This window comes from Branchiostoma lanceolatum, chromosome 1 (genome assembly GCF_035083965.1).
Source record: "Branchiostoma lanceolatum isolate klBraLanc5 chromosome 1, klBraLanc5.hap2, whole genome shotgun sequence".
Taxonomy (NCBI): domain Eukaryota; kingdom Metazoa; phylum Chordata; class Leptocardii; order Amphioxiformes; family Branchiostomatidae; genus Branchiostoma; species Branchiostoma lanceolatum.
The window spans coordinates 32,530,012-32,549,448 of NC_089722.1; the positions used below are offsets into that span (position 1 = coordinate 32,530,012).

At 41.7% G+C, this 19,437-nt stretch overlaps 1 protein-coding gene across 1 annotated transcript in view; it reads left to right on the forward strand.

The window, feature by feature from the left end:
* The first annotated feature begins 1,650 nt into the window (after positions 1 to 1,650).
* The window catches only part of LOC136420258 (endothelin-converting enzyme 1-like), a 30,209-nt gene continuing 12,422 nt past the window's right edge, over positions 1,651 to 19,437 (forward strand). The window contains exons 1-13 of the mRNA XM_066407112.1: positions 1,651 to 2,075; positions 9,126 to 9,279; positions 10,109 to 10,235; positions 10,704 to 10,819; positions 11,233 to 11,295; positions 11,947 to 12,024; positions 12,597 to 12,659; positions 13,719 to 13,802; positions 14,110 to 14,243; positions 15,675 to 15,755; positions 16,719 to 16,860; positions 18,167 to 18,265; positions 18,786 to 18,863. Coding sequence (XP_066263209.1) covers positions 1,702 to 2,075; positions 9,126 to 9,279; positions 10,109 to 10,235; positions 10,704 to 10,819; positions 11,233 to 11,295; positions 11,947 to 12,024; positions 12,597 to 12,659; positions 13,719 to 13,802; positions 14,110 to 14,243; positions 15,675 to 15,755; positions 16,719 to 16,860; positions 18,167 to 18,265; positions 18,786 to 18,863 — 1,593 coding nt within the window. The 5' untranslated portion in view covers positions 1,651 to 1,701. The remainder of the gene's footprint in view (positions 2,076 to 9,125; positions 9,280 to 10,108; positions 10,236 to 10,703; positions 10,820 to 11,232; positions 11,296 to 11,946; positions 12,025 to 12,596; positions 12,660 to 13,718; positions 13,803 to 14,109; positions 14,244 to 15,674; positions 15,756 to 16,718; positions 16,861 to 18,166; positions 18,266 to 18,785; positions 18,864 to 19,437) is intronic.

A 19,437-nucleotide genomic window follows, 5' to 3' on the forward strand; every position in this document is an offset into this window, starting at 1 on the left:
GGCTAGCATATACGATTTTCGCGCCCGGTGTGGATCTGCTTGGAGATTAACCTAGGCTTACTAACAGCACTGTTGGTCCAGTGGCGGAGGATCTACTCTCAGCCTGGTTAAAGCGCACCCTAGCGGCCCTGATATGTCCTGCAAACAACGGTAACATAATGCTCACAAAAGAAATGTACGACTAGATACCGTTCGGGGGAAGGCCACTGTCGTCTCAAGGAGACTCTGGGGCTCAAAATATTATCAGCTTTTCCTTTGGTATATACCTATGGACAGCCATTAATATATTCTTCAGCTATCCCGATCACACACACACACACACACACACACACACACACACACACACACATACACACACACACACACACACACACACACACACACACACAAACAAACACAATCACACGCACGCACACACACGCGCGCGCTCACACACACGTGTATGCATAACTACACAAAAACACACTGCCACTTGCATACCCACACACATTCATACATTCATTCATACACGTGCGCGCGCATACACGCGCATACCCAGAAAAACACAAACATAAACACACACACACACACACACACACACACACACATACATATATACATACAAACACGCGCAAATACATATACACACAGTACATACCCACATACATAAATACAGACATACGTAACGTTACACATAACTTTGTTACCGAACCTCTTTAACGGTGGTAAACCCATCTAGTCCCCATAATTTAGCACTAGTGCAAGGCACCGTCATCCCGGCCTCGGTTGTGTCATGTTTATTCGCCTTTAAACAATACTTGACATGTTAAGTATAACACGGTGTTGACATATCAGACTTTCAAGAGGCACTTGGACAGGCCCTGTGTAGACATACAAACGTTCTTCGTCACTTCAAGCGTGGTTACCAAAGAAAATGTCAACAACACTACGGCTTCTCATTGTTTGCCACGCCATTGTTGCGCCGTGTTGGAATTTGACTTGTCAAGCTTCAAGTACCATTAGATAGCTTGTTAACTGTTTACTCAGCATGTTACCGGTACATTGGTACGAGTTGGCGTTACAAGGCAAAACGATAATCATCAACAAATTCCAACGTTCATATCAACAAGGACTCTTACGTATCTTCAGAGTCTTCACCGACGCTTAATGAAGGTTTTTTTTGTTCTAATATGGATGGATGTAAAAAGAAAGTCAAGCAGAGAAAAAAATGTTGTGTTTCCAGTTATCCGGCCGACCCTAGCAAAATCATGCTGACTCTAGCCTTTTTGTTTACCACTGGTAAGGGACGTAAAGTTTTAGATCCGACATCCGAGTAATGCAATCCAAAATGGATTTCCTGTATTTCACACTCTCTAAACAGATGAGGGCTTTGTAGACTTAACGTAAGAATGTGTAATAAAAACTGTACTTCTTTGTTCAATTTCAATTCACTTTTGCTTATCAACAGTACAGGAATATCGCAAATGTAAAGGAGTCTTCAGATGTCTATGTCTATTCCATGATGGTAATAATGTGACTTGTCTCCACGTTAAAGCAAACCAAACACATTATGGCGGGAATAAAACGTTTTTTCTGTAGGTATGTGGCACTTGAGCCATGATATTTATGACCTTCGTCTCGACACTTACCGTAGATTAGCAGATAGCACGAGTACCGCCGCCACCATCGCCACCTGTGCTGAAAGGTTCACTCCAAGAGAAAATGGCGACAACGACTGGCACAGTCTCCTATGACAAGCACAACGATGATGTTGAGAGCATTGTGCCGGAGTTCGGACCCGAGTTCGGAGCCAGTTGCAGTACCAAACCAGCCGATGGCGGCGGTTCCAAGATGTGGTCTCTGCCGGTGATGACCAGTCTGGGGCTCACGAGGAGAGAGATGGTGCTCGGTTGCTGTCTGGTGGGACTGCTGGTCCTTGTTCTTATCCTCGCCATCCTTCTAGGCGTCTTGGCGGCCGGGCAGACCGCCCCCTCGACGGTTCCAGTACCCTGTTCCGATCCTGGCTGTCTACAAGCCACCAGTCGACTCCTACAAAGCCTCAACACCTCTGCCAGGCCTTGTGACGACTTTTACAGGTACCGTGTGTTTCGCACATATTTCTCCTACAAAACCTCAACCTACATAACCTACAAAACCTCAACACCTCTGCCAGGCCTTGTGACGACTTTTACAGGTACCATATGTTTCGTACATATTTCTCCTACAAAACCTCAACCTACAAAACCTCAACACCTCTGCCAGGCCCTGTGACGACTTTTACAGGTACAATGTGTTCCGTACATATTTCTCCTACAAAACCAAAACCTACAAAACCTCAACACCTCTGCCAGGCCGTGTGACGACTTTTACAGGTACCATGTGTTTTGTACATATTTCTCATTTTGTTTGTCTGTTTGTTCGTGTCTTCGAAGAGTTCAAGAGGTCACGGTGTCATGAATGAATACTATCATAGTATTACCAATATGTATAGCAAAGCATCGTGCACTTTCAAAGTTATGTTTAAGCTATGTATAATAAGTAAATATATTAACAAACGTCACATTCCTTGGATCCTTTTATAGATTAATTTTGGGCTGGGATCGAGCACCACAGTCTCTTATTTCAACAGAGGAATTGCTCTGATATGTGGTGGATAAGGTAAAAGGTAACCGTTAAGGTAACGAAAGTCCCATAGCCTTTTTGAGGCCGTACGGGCAGTGGGTTGTTATGCACTGTGCACGGTATTGGAGCCGCCCCCTTTCCTTTCACCGCCTTTTACCTCCTTAACCAAAGTCAGGTACCCATTTTTACGCCTGGGTGAAGTGTGTAAAAACAAACATTTCAACGGTTCTCAGTGGCAAATGTGCTAGATGTTGGCACATCGGCAACTAAATCCGCAGTGTTTTTTTTTTGGCACACAGTTTGACAGATTAGCCGAATAGGCTCGGTGGGCGTCACTCCACCGTCCGGGAAGGTCGTGTAAAGTGCCTTTCCCAAGGTCACAACGCCGGGGCATAGTGAGTATCGAACTCGGGACCGGACCTACTGATTCCGAGTTCAACGTAACGCCACGCCGACGTCACTGAAGTGTGTAAAAGTCGTGTTAAGTGCCTTTACCAAGGACACACAGCATCTAGCCAGGAACGCCAGGAATCGAACTCGTGACCTTTAGGTCACGTGTCCGATTGATGGGATTTGATGGGGTGGAGTTCTAAACAATTGGTCTGGAGTATTTCAGCGATCTAGATCTCCTGAAAACTTCAATCTGTGACTTTGCTTGGGGCGGTGAAAAGGTCGGGGCCACTTAAGCGTGTGTTTATCAGGCGGGTCGGCCACTGTTGAGGGGAACCATCTGGCGTATTTAAGGTTGCATACCACAGTTTTGCTCCTATTGGGATTTACATAGTTAAGGATCCCAAGGTGAGAAGCTTCGACGCTTGAAAATTTATAGAAAGGTGCACAATTAGGGTGCCAGATGTTAATATGTTTGACTTCAAGGTTCAATCTACAAAATATCTGCAAAATGAGGTTAAATTTGACGGCTCGTTTTCTTTTAAAAGTCACTTTGATAAAACCCCAGCGGAGGCCACCGTACTGCAGCCGACTCACAGCAGTCGGGCGGTAACAAAATCCAGGCGCGAATCCAACCCGACCGAACAAACATCGTTATCAAACTCGTACAGTCTCAAAACTGACGTATACCTCTACCATTCACCACAGTTTCTGCCTCGGTAACGTGCACAGAAGAAAAACTACGGCCGTTTCAAGCAATGTGACTTCATACGCGAATTACGTAACTCCAATGGCCGCAAATCAAATAAAGAAACGTTTTTTTTTAGATGTTTTGCTATTTGATGTGAGCACACTTGTTCGTTAGGCACTGAAAAAAATGGACGCGGTGAACGATATTTATGGCATTAATAACTGCACTTTCTCAACTATCCGCAAGAGGCCCTCTTTGGCCTGACCGCATCACTCGGGACGATAAAGCGTACACGTCCGACAATCGCTCGGATACCGAACCTTTCCTACATGATCCTGGCAGTAATACACAAGCTTTCATCTCAAATCCTTTTTATATCAAGTGGGGTCGATAAAGGAGAATTTATGATTGACCTAAACACACGCTTTGGGGGCCCAATTATTTTACAGACCGGATTTCAGACTCGCAGTAATACAGGCACGAGACCTTATATAACTTAACTCCGGTGAGGAGGTGTGCAGGGTCTTGCACACAAATATTTGTTGTATCTGGTGGTTGCAGAGGTAGCGTAAAGTAAAAACGTTGTGTTGTACAGAGTTGATAATGTCGATGTGGGGACTAGGGCACGGGCATGATTTAGGATGCTCAGTGATCGTCTCAATTTACATAGTGTAGCTAAAATTACTTGACATTTCTGATCTAACTACACAAGATACAAGATAACTTTATTCGAAATCGCAGTGTTGTCGCTGAATCAAAACCAATGCACAATCATATCAATTAATCAATCAACACATTTGGATAGACGGCGCAATATTTTCCGATAGCATGCGTATACGTACGACCTTAAAACTTACATTTCAAGATATGTAGGACAGACAATATCAAAAATCGGTGTGCCTTGTAACTAGCAGGTACAGAAAAACAGGCCACTGACCACACTTGTTGATAAGGCGGGTCATATATAAAAGGCAGTTCAAATACCAGATAGTTTTGACTTTGGAACGGTTCAGTTTAGGATTGTTCCTAGTCACTCTGCCACTAAGGTTTGCGTACGTCTCACATATTCTTACATCATTTTTCGCGGCCCGAAGTTTCTAGAATGGCTGAGTTGTGCATGTATTGTGCGCGTGCGCACTCCCATCCCCTTTTTTACGGCCTTTGGCTAGTGAGGCAGCCTTGGTCAATAAAGAATAAATTATCTTTGTTTAGCTCTTTGATTTGATTTCATGATAAGATATGTCTTGTTACAAAAGCACACATCGTGGGTGTGAGTACGTGTAAGTTAATATGTATATTACATTATCGTCAATTAAGCGGGAACAGACCAAAAAGAAGAAAGTTGTCTCCTCGATACGCGTGGTCTTATTTATAATCCAGAAGAAAGCAGCCTCTACCAGGCTCCGCGGATGACTGGAAAAATGGTAGAAATATTGTCCAAATAGAGTGAATAGTATGCCAAGGGAGTTGGCTACGGAGAAAGGGTTCAATATGCCATCCTAGAGCGACAAACTGTACCCCTATAGCAGACTTACTCCTCTTGCATGTTTTCTGTCTATTTGGCCAATTTCTACTCTTTCCAACCGCCTCTGGAGCCTGGTAGAGGCTAACCGTGAAGGCCCGTGCTTTGTTGTCCACATGGCCTAAATGCACAAGTCTCTATTGGTGGCAAACACTTCACCGAGTATCCCACTGAACTGCGCCCGATTGCGCCAAATCATTGCGACAACTCTGCGAATTTTGGCCAATTTTCTTTGTTGTGACACTAACGTGTGACGCACGGGTGAAATACGCAACTTCTACAAATAAAATGGCCTCGCCCAGAATGTCACATTGTCAGTTTCAGCTCCAAATAATCAGATACAAGATAACTTTGTTGGAAATCCAAGTTAAAAACCAACGTGCCATGATCAAGATTCATAAAGAGAAATTGCAGCTTTTGAGCCGCTTTCTGACATGTTGCCTTGCGCCTATTTTGCGATTGGGATTTTTAAACATTTGAAAACAATTTGGCTTAGTCCAGTGAAATACCCGCTTAACGTTATATTATCACTTGCCAACGTCACATGTTCATATATCATAGAAATGTCCTAAGTGTTTGGCATTCGAATCTGAAGAGTGTTGCAGTAAAGAGACGGCGGGGAGTGAGTTTTTTTTTTATTGACAATATTGTGTCGGAGTACGATACAAACCTCCTGTTCCTATTGCAGATAGCTATGCTTTGTTCCGTTATAACTGACTTACCAGACACACAATGCTTTCTAAAATCTGCAAGATTCTAAAGACCTGTCTCAAAGCAGTATGGGTAAGGGAATGAAGTCTGCCATCCTTGATTGCCTTGTGATCTCCGTGAAAGCGGAGATACTGTTTTCGGTTTGTCTTGGTGTGTGTGGAATTGAAGAATGCAAGTTAGTTGACGCTGGGCCAGGTCCGAGTTTGTTCCTGGACTGAGTTGTCACCGGAGACTGGCAGAATATGAGGGTTGATTTGGCCTGCGCATGCGTCCAAGGTTCTTCTGCCGGCTGGCAGGAAGTGAACGTTGCCACATGGCCGATTGTCAGGGACTCCAATGAAATGGACATGGATTTAGCCTGACAAAATCGCGCTCCTAGTGGGCGGCCCCTGTATACGCAGCCTCCTCTTGGGATGGGGGTCATTAACCTCCGCCCGAGAGCTTGTGTAAGCACAAGCTAGAGATGGATGTAACGTTGGGTAACATAAATTCGGGATTTTTCCGATAATGGTTGACTGAAATCAATCTAGCAGAACAATAAACCATCCTTTTTTCTATTATTCTGTCAGTATCATGTACTATCTTTGCACTAATCATATATATGGTAGATTTTGTCTCTAGTCGTGCTGACACCATAATATTTCAACTTGAAACTACCGTCCGCCGCACGGTGACGGTGCTGTCGGACAGGGGTGAACATTAATTCGGGAGAGAAGATTCGTCTTGAATATCTTACCGCTAATTGCATTTTATACAGCAGCTATCCGTTCCATCCTTGGCTTGAGGAGAGTGCTATGGATATAGACGTGTCCAAGTAAAAATAAATACACGAAAAAACGGCCGTACTGCACACATCAGGCCTCCGGGAACAACCCGTGTGTTGAGTCGGTAGAACGTCACTCAAAGTCGATCCCCATCGTCATGGAAATTTGTATATTATTCATCGGGGCGTTAGCTGGATGCCGTAGAAATGGTAATACTACTATGTCCATGTGTTTCTGCTTGTGCTAAGAGCAAAATTTGAGGAAAATATCGCCATCAGTCCACTATCACACACAACATTTAGACAAGAAAGTGTTCCTCGCAAACGTTTGTCGTCTGCCGAATAGCAGGATTCTGGGTAACGAATATGGCGGCGGGAAAATTCACCGTAGTGCCGTAGCCATTGGTTGTAGCAACAAAGAGGCGTTTTGATGATTAATCACACTTAGAGTCCAGTTGTAGGTTAGCAAAAGAGATTCTAATAAGTTGTATTGTAAATAATTGTGCTGAGAAGGATGCGGATGTGACATTTGTCTTATAAACCAGCGAACAACTATGTACATATAATTCTCCCACGAAGCCCTCAGACTGTGACAATAAGGGACGGAGAGTTTTTGACGTAGCCAACTTCTAATGCATGGTTGTCGAAGCTTTTCAGCCAGTGTTCTGAATACGTTAGTCTGTCAAGTTTGCATTTCTAGCGGTATTACTGATGTTGCATCTAGCACATATCCCCGTTTTCGAAAAATCCCGAATTTAAGTACCCCACGAATTTATGTTACCCAACGTTACTAAACTACGCACAAAAAGTTCGGAAACTTAACTTTGGTTGATCATATCTCCGTTGTTTTTTTACCGATTTTAATGCATTATATATCATTATAAAGCTTGTGTGATTCCCTTTCTATGATAACAAACTTATTGTGATTTAAAACCCACGGAACAAGTACCAGGACTAATAACGTGAGTGGGTCACAGAAAAAAGTGCCCAAAATTCCCTGTTTGTGTCATACGCGCGCTGTGACATCCTATTGGTATGGGTGCGGATGATGATTCAATCAGTATATTGTTTCCTCAGGTTCTAAGGTTATTTTAGGACACAGACCACCCAAGGTTATTTCTAGCACACAGAACATCCAAGGTAATTCTTAGCACATCGAAGATCCAATTGTTTACACCACAGCATTTGGTGGTGGCAGCGTCATGGTATGGGGAGGCATTACAGGGGAAAGACAAGACTTGTCATTGTACCAGGAACCCTCAATGCAGAAAGATATGGTGACACAGTATTTGATCCGGTGGCCATCCCTTTCCTCCATAACATGGGGCCGACTGCCTTGCTGCAAGATGATAACGCCCGCCCACACCGGGGAGGGATAATCGCAGACCATCTCCAGCATGCAGGTGTAGAGAGGATGGAGTGGCCCTCTAAGAGCCCGGACCTGGGCCCCATCGAACATCTATGGGATCAGCTTGGGCGAGCTGTCCGTGCAAGAGTGACCGAGAGAACAACGCTAGCTGACCTAGGACGACTGCTGGTGGAGGAATGGGACGCTATCCCACAGCATCGCATTGCGCGACTGGTGACGAGTATGAGGAGGAGGTGCCGTGCTGTAGTGACAGCGCGTGGCTGGGCCACCCGTTACTAAGACTCCTTGCTAACCCGTTACTAAGACACAGATTGTTGGTTTTGATAAAGAATTTAGCTTTTATGAATATGTCTTGTTTATTCTTGTTGATTTTTCACAATACCCTCATACAAAAGTCAATATCAACAGAAGAATATGTACGGAATAGCATGTTTGACTATAGTAAGGTAATCTGGGCAATTTATTTCTTCGACCCACTCACTTTAGCAGGCCTGATGCTCGTTTCATGAACTCGCAATCACAATAAGTTCGGTATCATTGGAAAGAAAATAAAAAAAAGGCTTTTAAATGATATGTAATACATTGAAATCGGTGAAAAAATAACGGAAATATGATCGACCAAAGTTAAGTTTCCGAACTTTTTGTGCGTAGTTTATATCGTCGATTGTAGTTTATATAACAACGACAGAAATGTTTTGTTTGAACATATTCTAGGAATGTTTCTACACTTTCAATTTATGTCGAATATTGAGAAATTCATTTTTATTGTGCGTTTTGATCATACAATATTAAACAAGTCCATCTCAACTTATATTTCTAACATCACAAAGAGACGAGAAGAAGCCGAACCTATGAATTAGAGTAGTTTTAGATCCATTGTTTTAGATTAGTATTAGAAATCCTATCAGTGTCATTATATGAACAGTTACCATGTATTTTGTATCTGTATGCCTGTACTTAGGCCGATAGGGCATGAATGTACAATCAAGGTTATCAGTCTTATTCTGAAAGACAGAAATTCACTAAATCCTCTAAATATTTCATGGAGGTATGAGATTTTCTTGTTGTCCCTGTACAGCTATGCCTGCGGAGGTTGGATGCTGACCCACCCCGTTTTACCAGCTGACCTGGAACGGACAGTTCACCTGGACATCTACAGTCAGAATGCGGAGAAAATCCGCCGGCTTTTGGACACTCCGATCTCATTCTCTGACACACTGGCAGATCAAAAGGTATTACTAGCTTTATCTGAGCACACAACTTTACTTATAGTCAAAATTTTACCTGTCCCAATCAGGTTTTCAAGTCTGTAGCAGGTTTGAAAGGATAGAACTATAGAAAATATATTACAATGTAATTCAGTTCAACTTCAATTCAACTTCAGTTCAATTTAATTCAGTTCAGTTTTTAGCGATTGAAACAACGTTTAATGAACTAAACCAAGGAGTAACTTGTTACAGAGGAACTTAAGCATCGAGTCTTGAAAGCTAGGATTTTCAATCACTGATTTTCTCGAAGTCAATTAAGTATGTTGCATCGTCTCCATAACATTTATTAGTCCATCTTGTTCGTCCAGACCCAGGTAGTTAATCTCCAAGCAGATCTACACGGTGCACCGAAAATCGTATATGCTGGCCAGATAAGCTCCAGTCCGCACCTTAGCAGATCTACACGGTGGTACGGCGCGGACTGGAGCCTATCTGGATAGCACATACGATTTTCGGTGCACCGTGTAGATCTGCTTGGAGATTACCCTGCAGTGCCTGGTGGCACATAGGGCAGCAAGTCTCCTTGCTGTTTCAGTGCAGAATTTTTCTATGGAGAGGTGTTTCTATCTCTTCCTCTTTAAAGTGCTGGAGGCACATTCTCGAGCCGATGACCCCATTTTACGTCCCTTCCGAAGGACGTGTACTGCCCCAACCGAAATATCTTTCCCAGGATTGAACCATGGTCCCCCGATCAGCAACTAATCATAACCATCAGCTCAAATGCAAGACTGCTACCAGCTGAGCTACAGCCCAATAGACATGTGCAATGTTTTGTACATCCTTTACGTTGCAGGTGAAGACCTTTTACAAGGCGTGTGTGGATGAATTTGAGAACACTAAGCAACGAGGCCGGCCCCTCCTGAAGGTTGTAAGTGACCTTGACGGTTGGTACGTCCTTGGGAACCAGCCAGGAGCGGCAGGTAGGTAAACGTGTTTCCAGGTTAGCATGAAGGGTATCTGAGTTGGTGAATCACACGCACACACACACACACACACACACACACACACACACACACACACACACACACACAAACACACACACACACACACACACACACACACACACGCACACACACACACACACAAACACACACACACAAACACACACACACACACACACATACACACACACACACAGATGTTGTCAAACTTAAAAGAGTGGGTCTCACCGGAATTTTCGACTGGGATGATCTTAGACTACTTCATGTTTGGGCCATTGTATTTTTGGACCGGTCCATTTTACATGGGTGTGCCACAGGGATGATTTTGGTACAGTCAATTTTTGCATGGGAGGAAGATGAAGGGAAATATGTTATATTTGCTTGCAAATGTTTCCTTTCTAATATAGTTGAATGTTTACTTGGTCGTGTATATTTTGATTTATGCAGATACCTGGGACAGAAACACTGCCCTGAAGTCTATCCAGTTGGACTACTGGGTAACAACCTGGTTCAGAATATACCTGAACAGGGACTTTGAGGATCCTAAACAGATCATCGTACAGGTAAGTTTCTTTGTTTTGTTACTGAGTGCTCTTTTTAATTAATCTACACATGTGTCCTTGCTGAACACTGCAGACATGCGCCCATAAGACCACATCAGAGGTCACGGAAATGGTTTAGGCAAAATTTTCTAAAGGTACCCATATGCAGTTTTCCATCTCTCAATTTTTCGCTTTGACATTATGGCACAGAGCTCCAAAATATACTTAAACGTTTTTAAAATAGCCAAAAACGCGCAATGAAATAATCATGAAATGCCTATTCAGAAAAGCAAACCTCTAACTTACTTCCATACCATTTTTTTTGCATTTTGCCCTAAAATAGAAGTGTGACACATTTAGACAGCTACAATTTTGCAGGACTGATATTGTGAAAGCTATGATAACACGTCTTTGTTTCCTTTTCACCTGGTTAGATTGATCAGGCCGGGATGACCCTGCCCAGCTCCTGCTACCTTGCACCAGACAACTGTGCCGAGGTATGTTTATAGAACTACTACATGTATTAAGAAAATGGGCAAAACAGTTCAATATTTACTTCACCTCCATTGGAATAAAAATCATTGTTGTTGGCTTGTCTGCCCATCTGTAGTTTGTGTCAGTTAGTGTGTGTATATTATAACTGACAAGAATAACTGCTGTAGAATAAGCATGTTCTAAATTGAGGATTTCTGTTGGCGCTAGCCTGGTAACCGTTCAATGGGCCGACTTATGGGCGTTTTACCAGCCCCAGTTCTACCAAGCAAACATGTCCTTTTCCTGTCATTCTAAGTATCAAGCTAGCCTTTATAATCACTACTGTCCCGTAGATCAAAAAGGTTATATTGTTACTATACATACATGTACAATCATCCAACCAACCAACCAACCAACCAACCAACCAACCAACCAACCAACCAACCAACCAACCTGTCTGGAGCAACCACCTGTCCTCAACTGCAACCACTTTTGCTCAGTCTGCTTAGACCAATGATGTTTTATTGCTTAGACCAGGTTTGACTGTGTAGTAACGTTACTGTTGCTACATTATGCTCAGTTTGCAGAAATATTGTGTTAGACTATCACTGGTCTCATCATCCAGGCAGTTGTGCATGTTTGTGAGATTTAACATGGAAGTGTGTCTTCTACAGAGACTGGACTCGTACAGGAACTACATGAAGACCGTGGCAGTTCTGCTGGCTAGGGATTATGATGTCAACGACACACAGGTGTGTATTCTGTATCATTCTGTATCTGTATATATATATAGCCGGTACAACTGCCATTCGGCGTAAGAGCCCTGTCACACTTGTGCGTATAAACAAGCCCGCATGAGTTGCGTATTAACAAGTTTTTGTTTTAGGTTAAGTTTGCAGCCGAAAAAAATAATTTCTTTGGTTCGATAAGGAGGCTGCACGACGGGGGGTCAAAGTAGAAAACAACTTTATCCCTGCAAACTTTTAATAAACCCATAAAATGTTCATGCGCAACTCAAACGCACTTGCATATACGCACAAGTGTGACAGGGCCCTAACATACCAGCTTCTCAGGCGCATGTGGTGGGAAGCAGCTGGTTATATGAGCGGCAGCTGGTTATCTAATGAGGATGCCCCTACAGTGCTCTGTGTCAATGAGTTTCACTGTACGATTATTCAGGGAAAAGCAATTGTTTTTACCGTACGCGTGTATATAGTTCTGGGTTGATAACTCTTGTACTTAAAGGCGTGACTATTTCTTGTTTTTTTCTTCTTCTGAGCTGGGATTAGATGCCTACCATATATCAATCATTTTGTACCAACAGGTCATCAGCAGGATTCTCACATTTGTGGAAGATGTCATCGACTTTGAGACCATGATTGCAAACGTGAGTACAGTGCAGTGCCATACAACTTGTTCAGCTAAACGTCCAGATAAGGCACTGATTTATATATGGATAGCATCTTTTGGACACAGCAAAAGAATGCGAACGTCTGTATCTGTATCTGTATAACCGATATATAACCGCCCTTCGGCGTAACACACCAGCTTCGCAGGCACGCGGCGCGGAAGCAGCTGGTTATATCACACTGAATGGCCTGTCACACCTAGCTTGACAGCGTGCTGAAAGAATAAAGATTAAGCTTAAGAAAATTGTCTTTATCATAAAATCTAATTGGTAAGGAAAGTTTTACAATTGTCTTACTCAGTACACCAAACAATACATCATCTATTCCTATTCTTTTACATATTGTTGGAAGAATTTAGAATACTTTGCTCAAGGCTTTAATACATTTTGTGCAATGATTAACAACAAATTCAGTTCTTTCATGACAGGAAAAGAAGACTTGTATGACATTAGTATCCGTTTTCCGATTTTTTTTTTCTATCAACGCCACAAATTTGCTCCCTTTGCAGTTTTGTTGCGTCATTTACAGTATTGTTGCAAACTTTCTTTTTGGAAACGAACGAAAATCGATGATGGCATCCCTTAAATCAAGTCAGCGTAGGATGTTATGAACGGATTCCACGAATCATCTAAATGCAGTCTGTGGTTGTGAAGCTTTTTGCTGTGAACGGTTCGTTTTATTTTCATATTATCACATAGCCAGATGCCGGCGACCAATCAGAAGCCTCCATTCCCTATCGGTTATGACGCCATAATGCCATAAAAGTCCCACAAGTGGTGTTAAATGATTTTGACCAATGGGAAGTAGCTATAAGTGGTATTAAATGATATTGACCAATCAGAAGGACACCCAGAAGGGAGGAATGATTATCATCATCCGATTCGTGTGATGTCTGTAGATCAGTGGTGTTAAATGGATCTCAAGTGGTGTTGAATGATTTTGACCAATTGGAAGGAGATATAAGTGGTATTAAATTACATTGACCAATCAGAGAGACACCCAGAAGGGAGGAATGATTATCCGTGTGATTTCTGTAGATCACACGAAGTGCCCAGCGGCCCACATCTCCTGCACAGAGAGATAACAAGATCAGTTTGTCAGAGCTGAGCAGTCAGACACAGGTAAGACAATCACCTGAACTGCATTATCAGAATGACATCTGCTAGAGACAATGCAATAAAGTCACATATATGTCTCTGTATATCTATATTCTGCATTCTTACTTAGTGGAGGTACGGTTGCAAACATAACATAACATAACAACACAAGTTACAACGTTACAATGCTCAAAACTCTTCTTCACATAACAACAAGGCCTTGTAGCGACTTTCACAGCTCAATATCTAAAAAATAACAAATTGGGATCAAGTGAAACTGATTGTCTTTTCCGTTTCTTCATGATTTATGATTTTTTAAATTTATTTTCAGATGAATTGGCAGGACTTCTTTCAGTACCTGTTCCCTTCCGCCGCTGTGTCTGATGACTTCCAAGTTGTCTTGTATGAGAAAGACTACGTACAGAAAGTTGGACAGTACATCGCCAGCTTTGGCCCCAAGCAAAGGTCTGTCATCTGCACACACGCATGGACAGTATAATATTTTTTTATTACACCACGGTGACGTGATTATATGGATGACATACGTGCACGCGTACATTTGTGAACGTTATAGAAGGTGGTGACCATACTATGAATAAGCTGCACACTTAATATATTATGCCGTAAATTAGAAATAACAAAACAGAGAGAAAATAGATTAATGGTGTACAATACCATTTTCTAATCGTAAAACGTGCTGATTTTGTCGTAAACTTACTCTTTCCACAAAATGCATCTCTGAGCGAATTTTTCCGATGCGAAAACGTACCAGGGAAAAAACTAAATAATTCATTGTATGGTATTATGTTAAAACGTTCCTGACACTTCGCGGCATTTATCTGACGTCAGCGTAACTATAAGGGTGTTTTCCCCAGAACCACCCAGAGGTCCTGTGTTCTAGCTTATTCCACTGGTACCAAGGTGTAAAAATGGTTACCTGACAGCAGTTAGGGAGGCAAAAGGCGATGGAAGGAGAGGGCTGGGCTCTGTCTTCCAATACCCAATTCCAATGCCCATATGACCTCAAAAAATAACAGGACTACCTTTGCCTTATCCTTTTTACCCCTTTATATTTCATAATAAAGGCAGCTTTGTTTTGGCCGAACTATTTTTGCACGGTCGCATCAGTTGTATAGTGCCCAGAGGATGTCATCCATATAGTATCAAATCAGAATTGCCTTAGAGGACATTACATGTTTGGCAAAGAAAGAAACCTTGCTAAGCGTACAGTAATGTTACATGTTCCACTATTAAGGGGTATGTCTCCTTGGCTCCAATAATTCATTTGCTACTGTAGGCGATCTTCGTCATTTGTCTTTGAGGGTTCCCCTCTGCGTATCATTCGAATGTGTGGCCATGTACAGTGAGTTTATTACGTTTTGTACAGATGTGTCTTGTGGCATTCCGAGTTTAATTTGTCCAATCTCAAACCATCTGTAACAAGTTGTGTTTGACATCTCTTGAAATTTGGACCCAAACCCTGAAAGGACCCACCAACTGTGGAGTAGCGTTCGGTTCAGAACCAAGTGGTCCCGGGTTCGCGATCGAATCCTGTCATGTCACTGATCTTGTGCCCTTGGGAAAGGCACTTTTATACGACTTTCCTCACTCCACCCAGGTGCAAATGGGTACCTGACTTCGGTTGGGGAAGGTCGTATTGAGGTCACTTGGTAGCGCCGAATGGCAGCCGCCCAGACCAGACCCTTGCGACATTTCCACAAAATGCAAGTGTTGATAAAATATGTATATGTTGGGTATTATCTGAAAGCTGTAAGCCCTGCATCAATTCAGCACTAAAAAGGCTGCCATTGCGGGCAATTTCTGACCAATAAAAACATTATAGCTTATAGCTAACTGTGTGTAGCCCAGTTATCATGTGCGCATTCTACCCTACAGGAAGTACCATAATTACCTGATGTGGCGCCTGATTCAGCAATACGTGCTGGAGCTGAGCTCGGACTATGTCCACGCTTATCGGTAAGAGACTTTCCATTGAATGTGAACAATAAAGTATGGATCTCACCAGACAGCGACAAATTGATCCAGGCATTCGCAAAGTGGTGTAAACCGGCGCAAATCAACACAAATTGTCGCCAGTTATCGCTTGAAATTGCAAAAAAAGTCAGTTATATGTTCATGTTATAATGTCGTCAATAAAGTTGTCTTGTATCTTCCTTTTTTTCTGACTGGAGCCCAAACTTTCGAACTTCCCAATGGCAAAAAGATGCAACTCAGTTGTTTAGATCTTGATTATCTTTAATGATTGGATGAGCTTGTATTATCCATAGTCATGAATTAAAAGTGCTTTCATTAGGACAGGAAGTGAGTTGTTTGACATGTTACGAGCAGACATTTGTTCTTAAAAGATTGTTTAATTGTAACATTGAATCTCAAGAATTTGTAACCTGAAATCAACGCCAACAAAACCAGATGCAGGGAACTGTTTTTGATATAATCGTTTTCTTCAAATCTTGCACTTTCACAAAATATGGTTGATGTGCAAACACCAGCTTTTCATAGCATCAATTTTAACTATTATGAAAATGTTTATCAGCAGCATAAAACGTTAATTGTTGCTTACAATTAAATCTGTTAGTTTCTCGAAATGAAAAACTAGAGGGCAGACTTACGACAATGACATTACAGGTTTGCGTAGCAAAACCTTTGTTGGATTCGTAGGCATATGTGGTGGCCGCCATCTTGAATTGTGACGTCACAGGGTCGCCTTACCATTTTATTGGGAGGGGTGTTTTTGGGGGTCGCTAGCGTCTTCTCTATTTTTAACAAATCGGCACACAACTATCACATATTCAACTCAAATAAAAATTCTTTACCAATTCACATTCATAATAAAAAAATCCCGTACTCGCTAAACTAACGTAGCAAACCTGTAGCACAAATACTTAACTCTTGTTACTGATAATTTTTAACTGATTGCAGCATCTTCTACGAAGCTGTGAGGGGAACGTCCGAGTTTCCAGAGAAGTGGAAGATCTGCTTTGAGATGACACACCAAAGACTCCGCTGGGCTCTCAGTTCTCTGTATGTGAGAGATCACTTTGCCGATGACAGTAAAGATAAGGTAAGTGCGTAATTTGTGTCCTAATCCCCTCGTATCACCTTCCCAATCCTTAAATCCCTGGCCTCAGTAGTGCTTAAAAGTCTCATTAAGGAGCACTTTCAAAGCAATGGAAACATAGATATATGTTACATATGATTTGATGTTCACGATGTATGTAATATAAAATAATATTAGTCAGTGTAAGTTTGTTCGAACTACAGCTCACCAATTCTGTAAGTTATGGCAGTTTACAAATCGTAACAAGTTTACCACGCGCATATTGTTTAGACCCGCAGTCTTTTATGTAGACATTGTCCACTCTTTCACAAGTTTGGACCGAATGCTCTGAGTGTTAGCCTGGCTTGTGAGTTGTGAAGACTGAAGTGGCCCATCAAACAGAGCAATTTGCTGCAACAAACAGGTCTGCAGATTCTATCTTTAAATCTCAAAATGACATGTTTACAAAGGAATATTGTATTTCTGGATGGTTATCCAAATGACTAGCAAAACCTGCCGTTCCTATAGACTTTGTTCTTTGGCTTGGTTCCTAATGAGAATCAATATTAGCAATAACCAGACAGTGTGTTGTAAACTTTGTAGCATCAGTTATACCCCCATTGAACCAGGACGGTGCTCTCACCGCGCGCTCTCCGCGACCTAAAATTCAACAAAGCGTTTAAAGGAATTTCATACATGAAAAAACAATATTTTTACGCTTTGTGTGCTGTGTTATCTTTTCAGCCATACGTTTACATTTTGCATGATATTCCAATTATGAAATCAAGTTTTAGGCTAATCCGATTTAGGTCACAGCGAGAGCGCAGCGTGATCGCCGCCTAGTAGCTAGCGTGTGTAGTCCAGTGGTTAGTGACCCTGCCTCTGGACCAAGAATTCTTGAGTTTGAATCCCGGCTGTTGTCTCTCACCCGATATGCACACTACTGGAAAGGGGCTGCAGTCCTTGAAACGGGATGTTAAGCCATGGCCCGTACGTTGTCCATCGTACTTGTCGAAAAGAGCTAGGGGAATTCTCCAGGACAATGAGCCTGTAAATATTGTGCGCATATAGCGTCTGTTTTCTCTGTCACGACCACTGGCAGACTAGTGTGTGCAGTCAGGAATTGTGATCCACTGTGCTACTGTATTACATTGTAAAACATTCTATGCAAGCTGTGATTGCAACTATGCAAACTTTATCTAACTTTTGTCATTAGAATATTTTTGATAAAAAAACTTTTTTTTTTCAAATTGTAAAATTTTGCATTTCATGAGCAAACTAAAATCCAAGAAATCCAAGACAAAGTCTTGACTGTGACTGTATTTTCAAGGCGGAGGAGGTAGCTGTCAGAGTGAAGAAAGTCACATCAGACGGCCTCTCCCAACTTGGCTGGATGGATACAGACACCCAAGCTAAGGCAAACACCAAGGTAAACCCTCAGTAAACCTACTGTAGTATGATAATACTGTAGACTGTGTGTGCAGTACTGATAGTATACTACGTACTGACAGTCACTTTACATTGCAGTATTGCAACCATGACTAACTGTTACTACAGTAATGTGGGTAAGGTCAGTATTGCAACGTCTTCACTAATTCTAAAGTGACAGTCACCACAGACTGTAATCGCGGTACTGTCATTACTGTAATTACAGTACTATTATCATAATACATTGTAGAACAGATTTACCATATTGACTGTATACGTAATATGAGAAATAGAAGTACAATCTACTGTCAGAAGTAGTACTGTTAGTAGTATAACTGAGTTAGAAATTTTTGATTTTTTGAAGAGCCAACACTGACGAAGCAAATATCGTGATTTTCCTACGGGGTTCTATTACAATCTCATCAGACATAGTCAAATTTTCATTCCCATATCATGCTGAAGCTATAATTCAGGAATGACTTTATCCACATTAATGATGTTTTGTTCTGCACTATCATTAGATACAGGCACTTGTAGACCAGATTGGATATCCTGACTGGCTCATGAATGTGGAAAAAATGAGTCTGTATTATTCTGGGGTAAGCATGAATTATCATTGAGTTTACCTACTAGTTAAATTGAATGAATGTGAAACTTACAGTGTTCAACATTAGTTGACAAATGGTGTCATTGTTGACCAACAAATGGCATAATATTCAGTACATAAACACAAAGCTATAAAATTATATGAATAAGATCTTTCTCTAATACATGTGTAGTATGTAATTTGTTTCTGTCCACTAGTGTGTCATGTCTTTATACAAACACATGGTCATGTGAGACTGAAGGAATGATATTCGTTTGTGACCAATTGCTCTCTCTCTTTCTCTCTGTCTCTCTCCCTCCGTTTCTCTCTCTCCCTCTCTCTCGCCCTCTCTCTCTGTCTATTTGCCTCTCTTTTATAAAAGAATTACATTTTTTAAAGGTTTGATTCAACTTACAAAGTATGTGACAAAATGACCAGAAAATCAGCAACTAACAAAATAATATCTCAGTATGTTTGTTAAACATTATCCTCTAGTCTGTATAATATTCAGTTTATCATCATTCAGACTGATTAAACTACATAAGATTTTAACTAAGTAATATTACTGTAAATGCAGAAATGTTCGG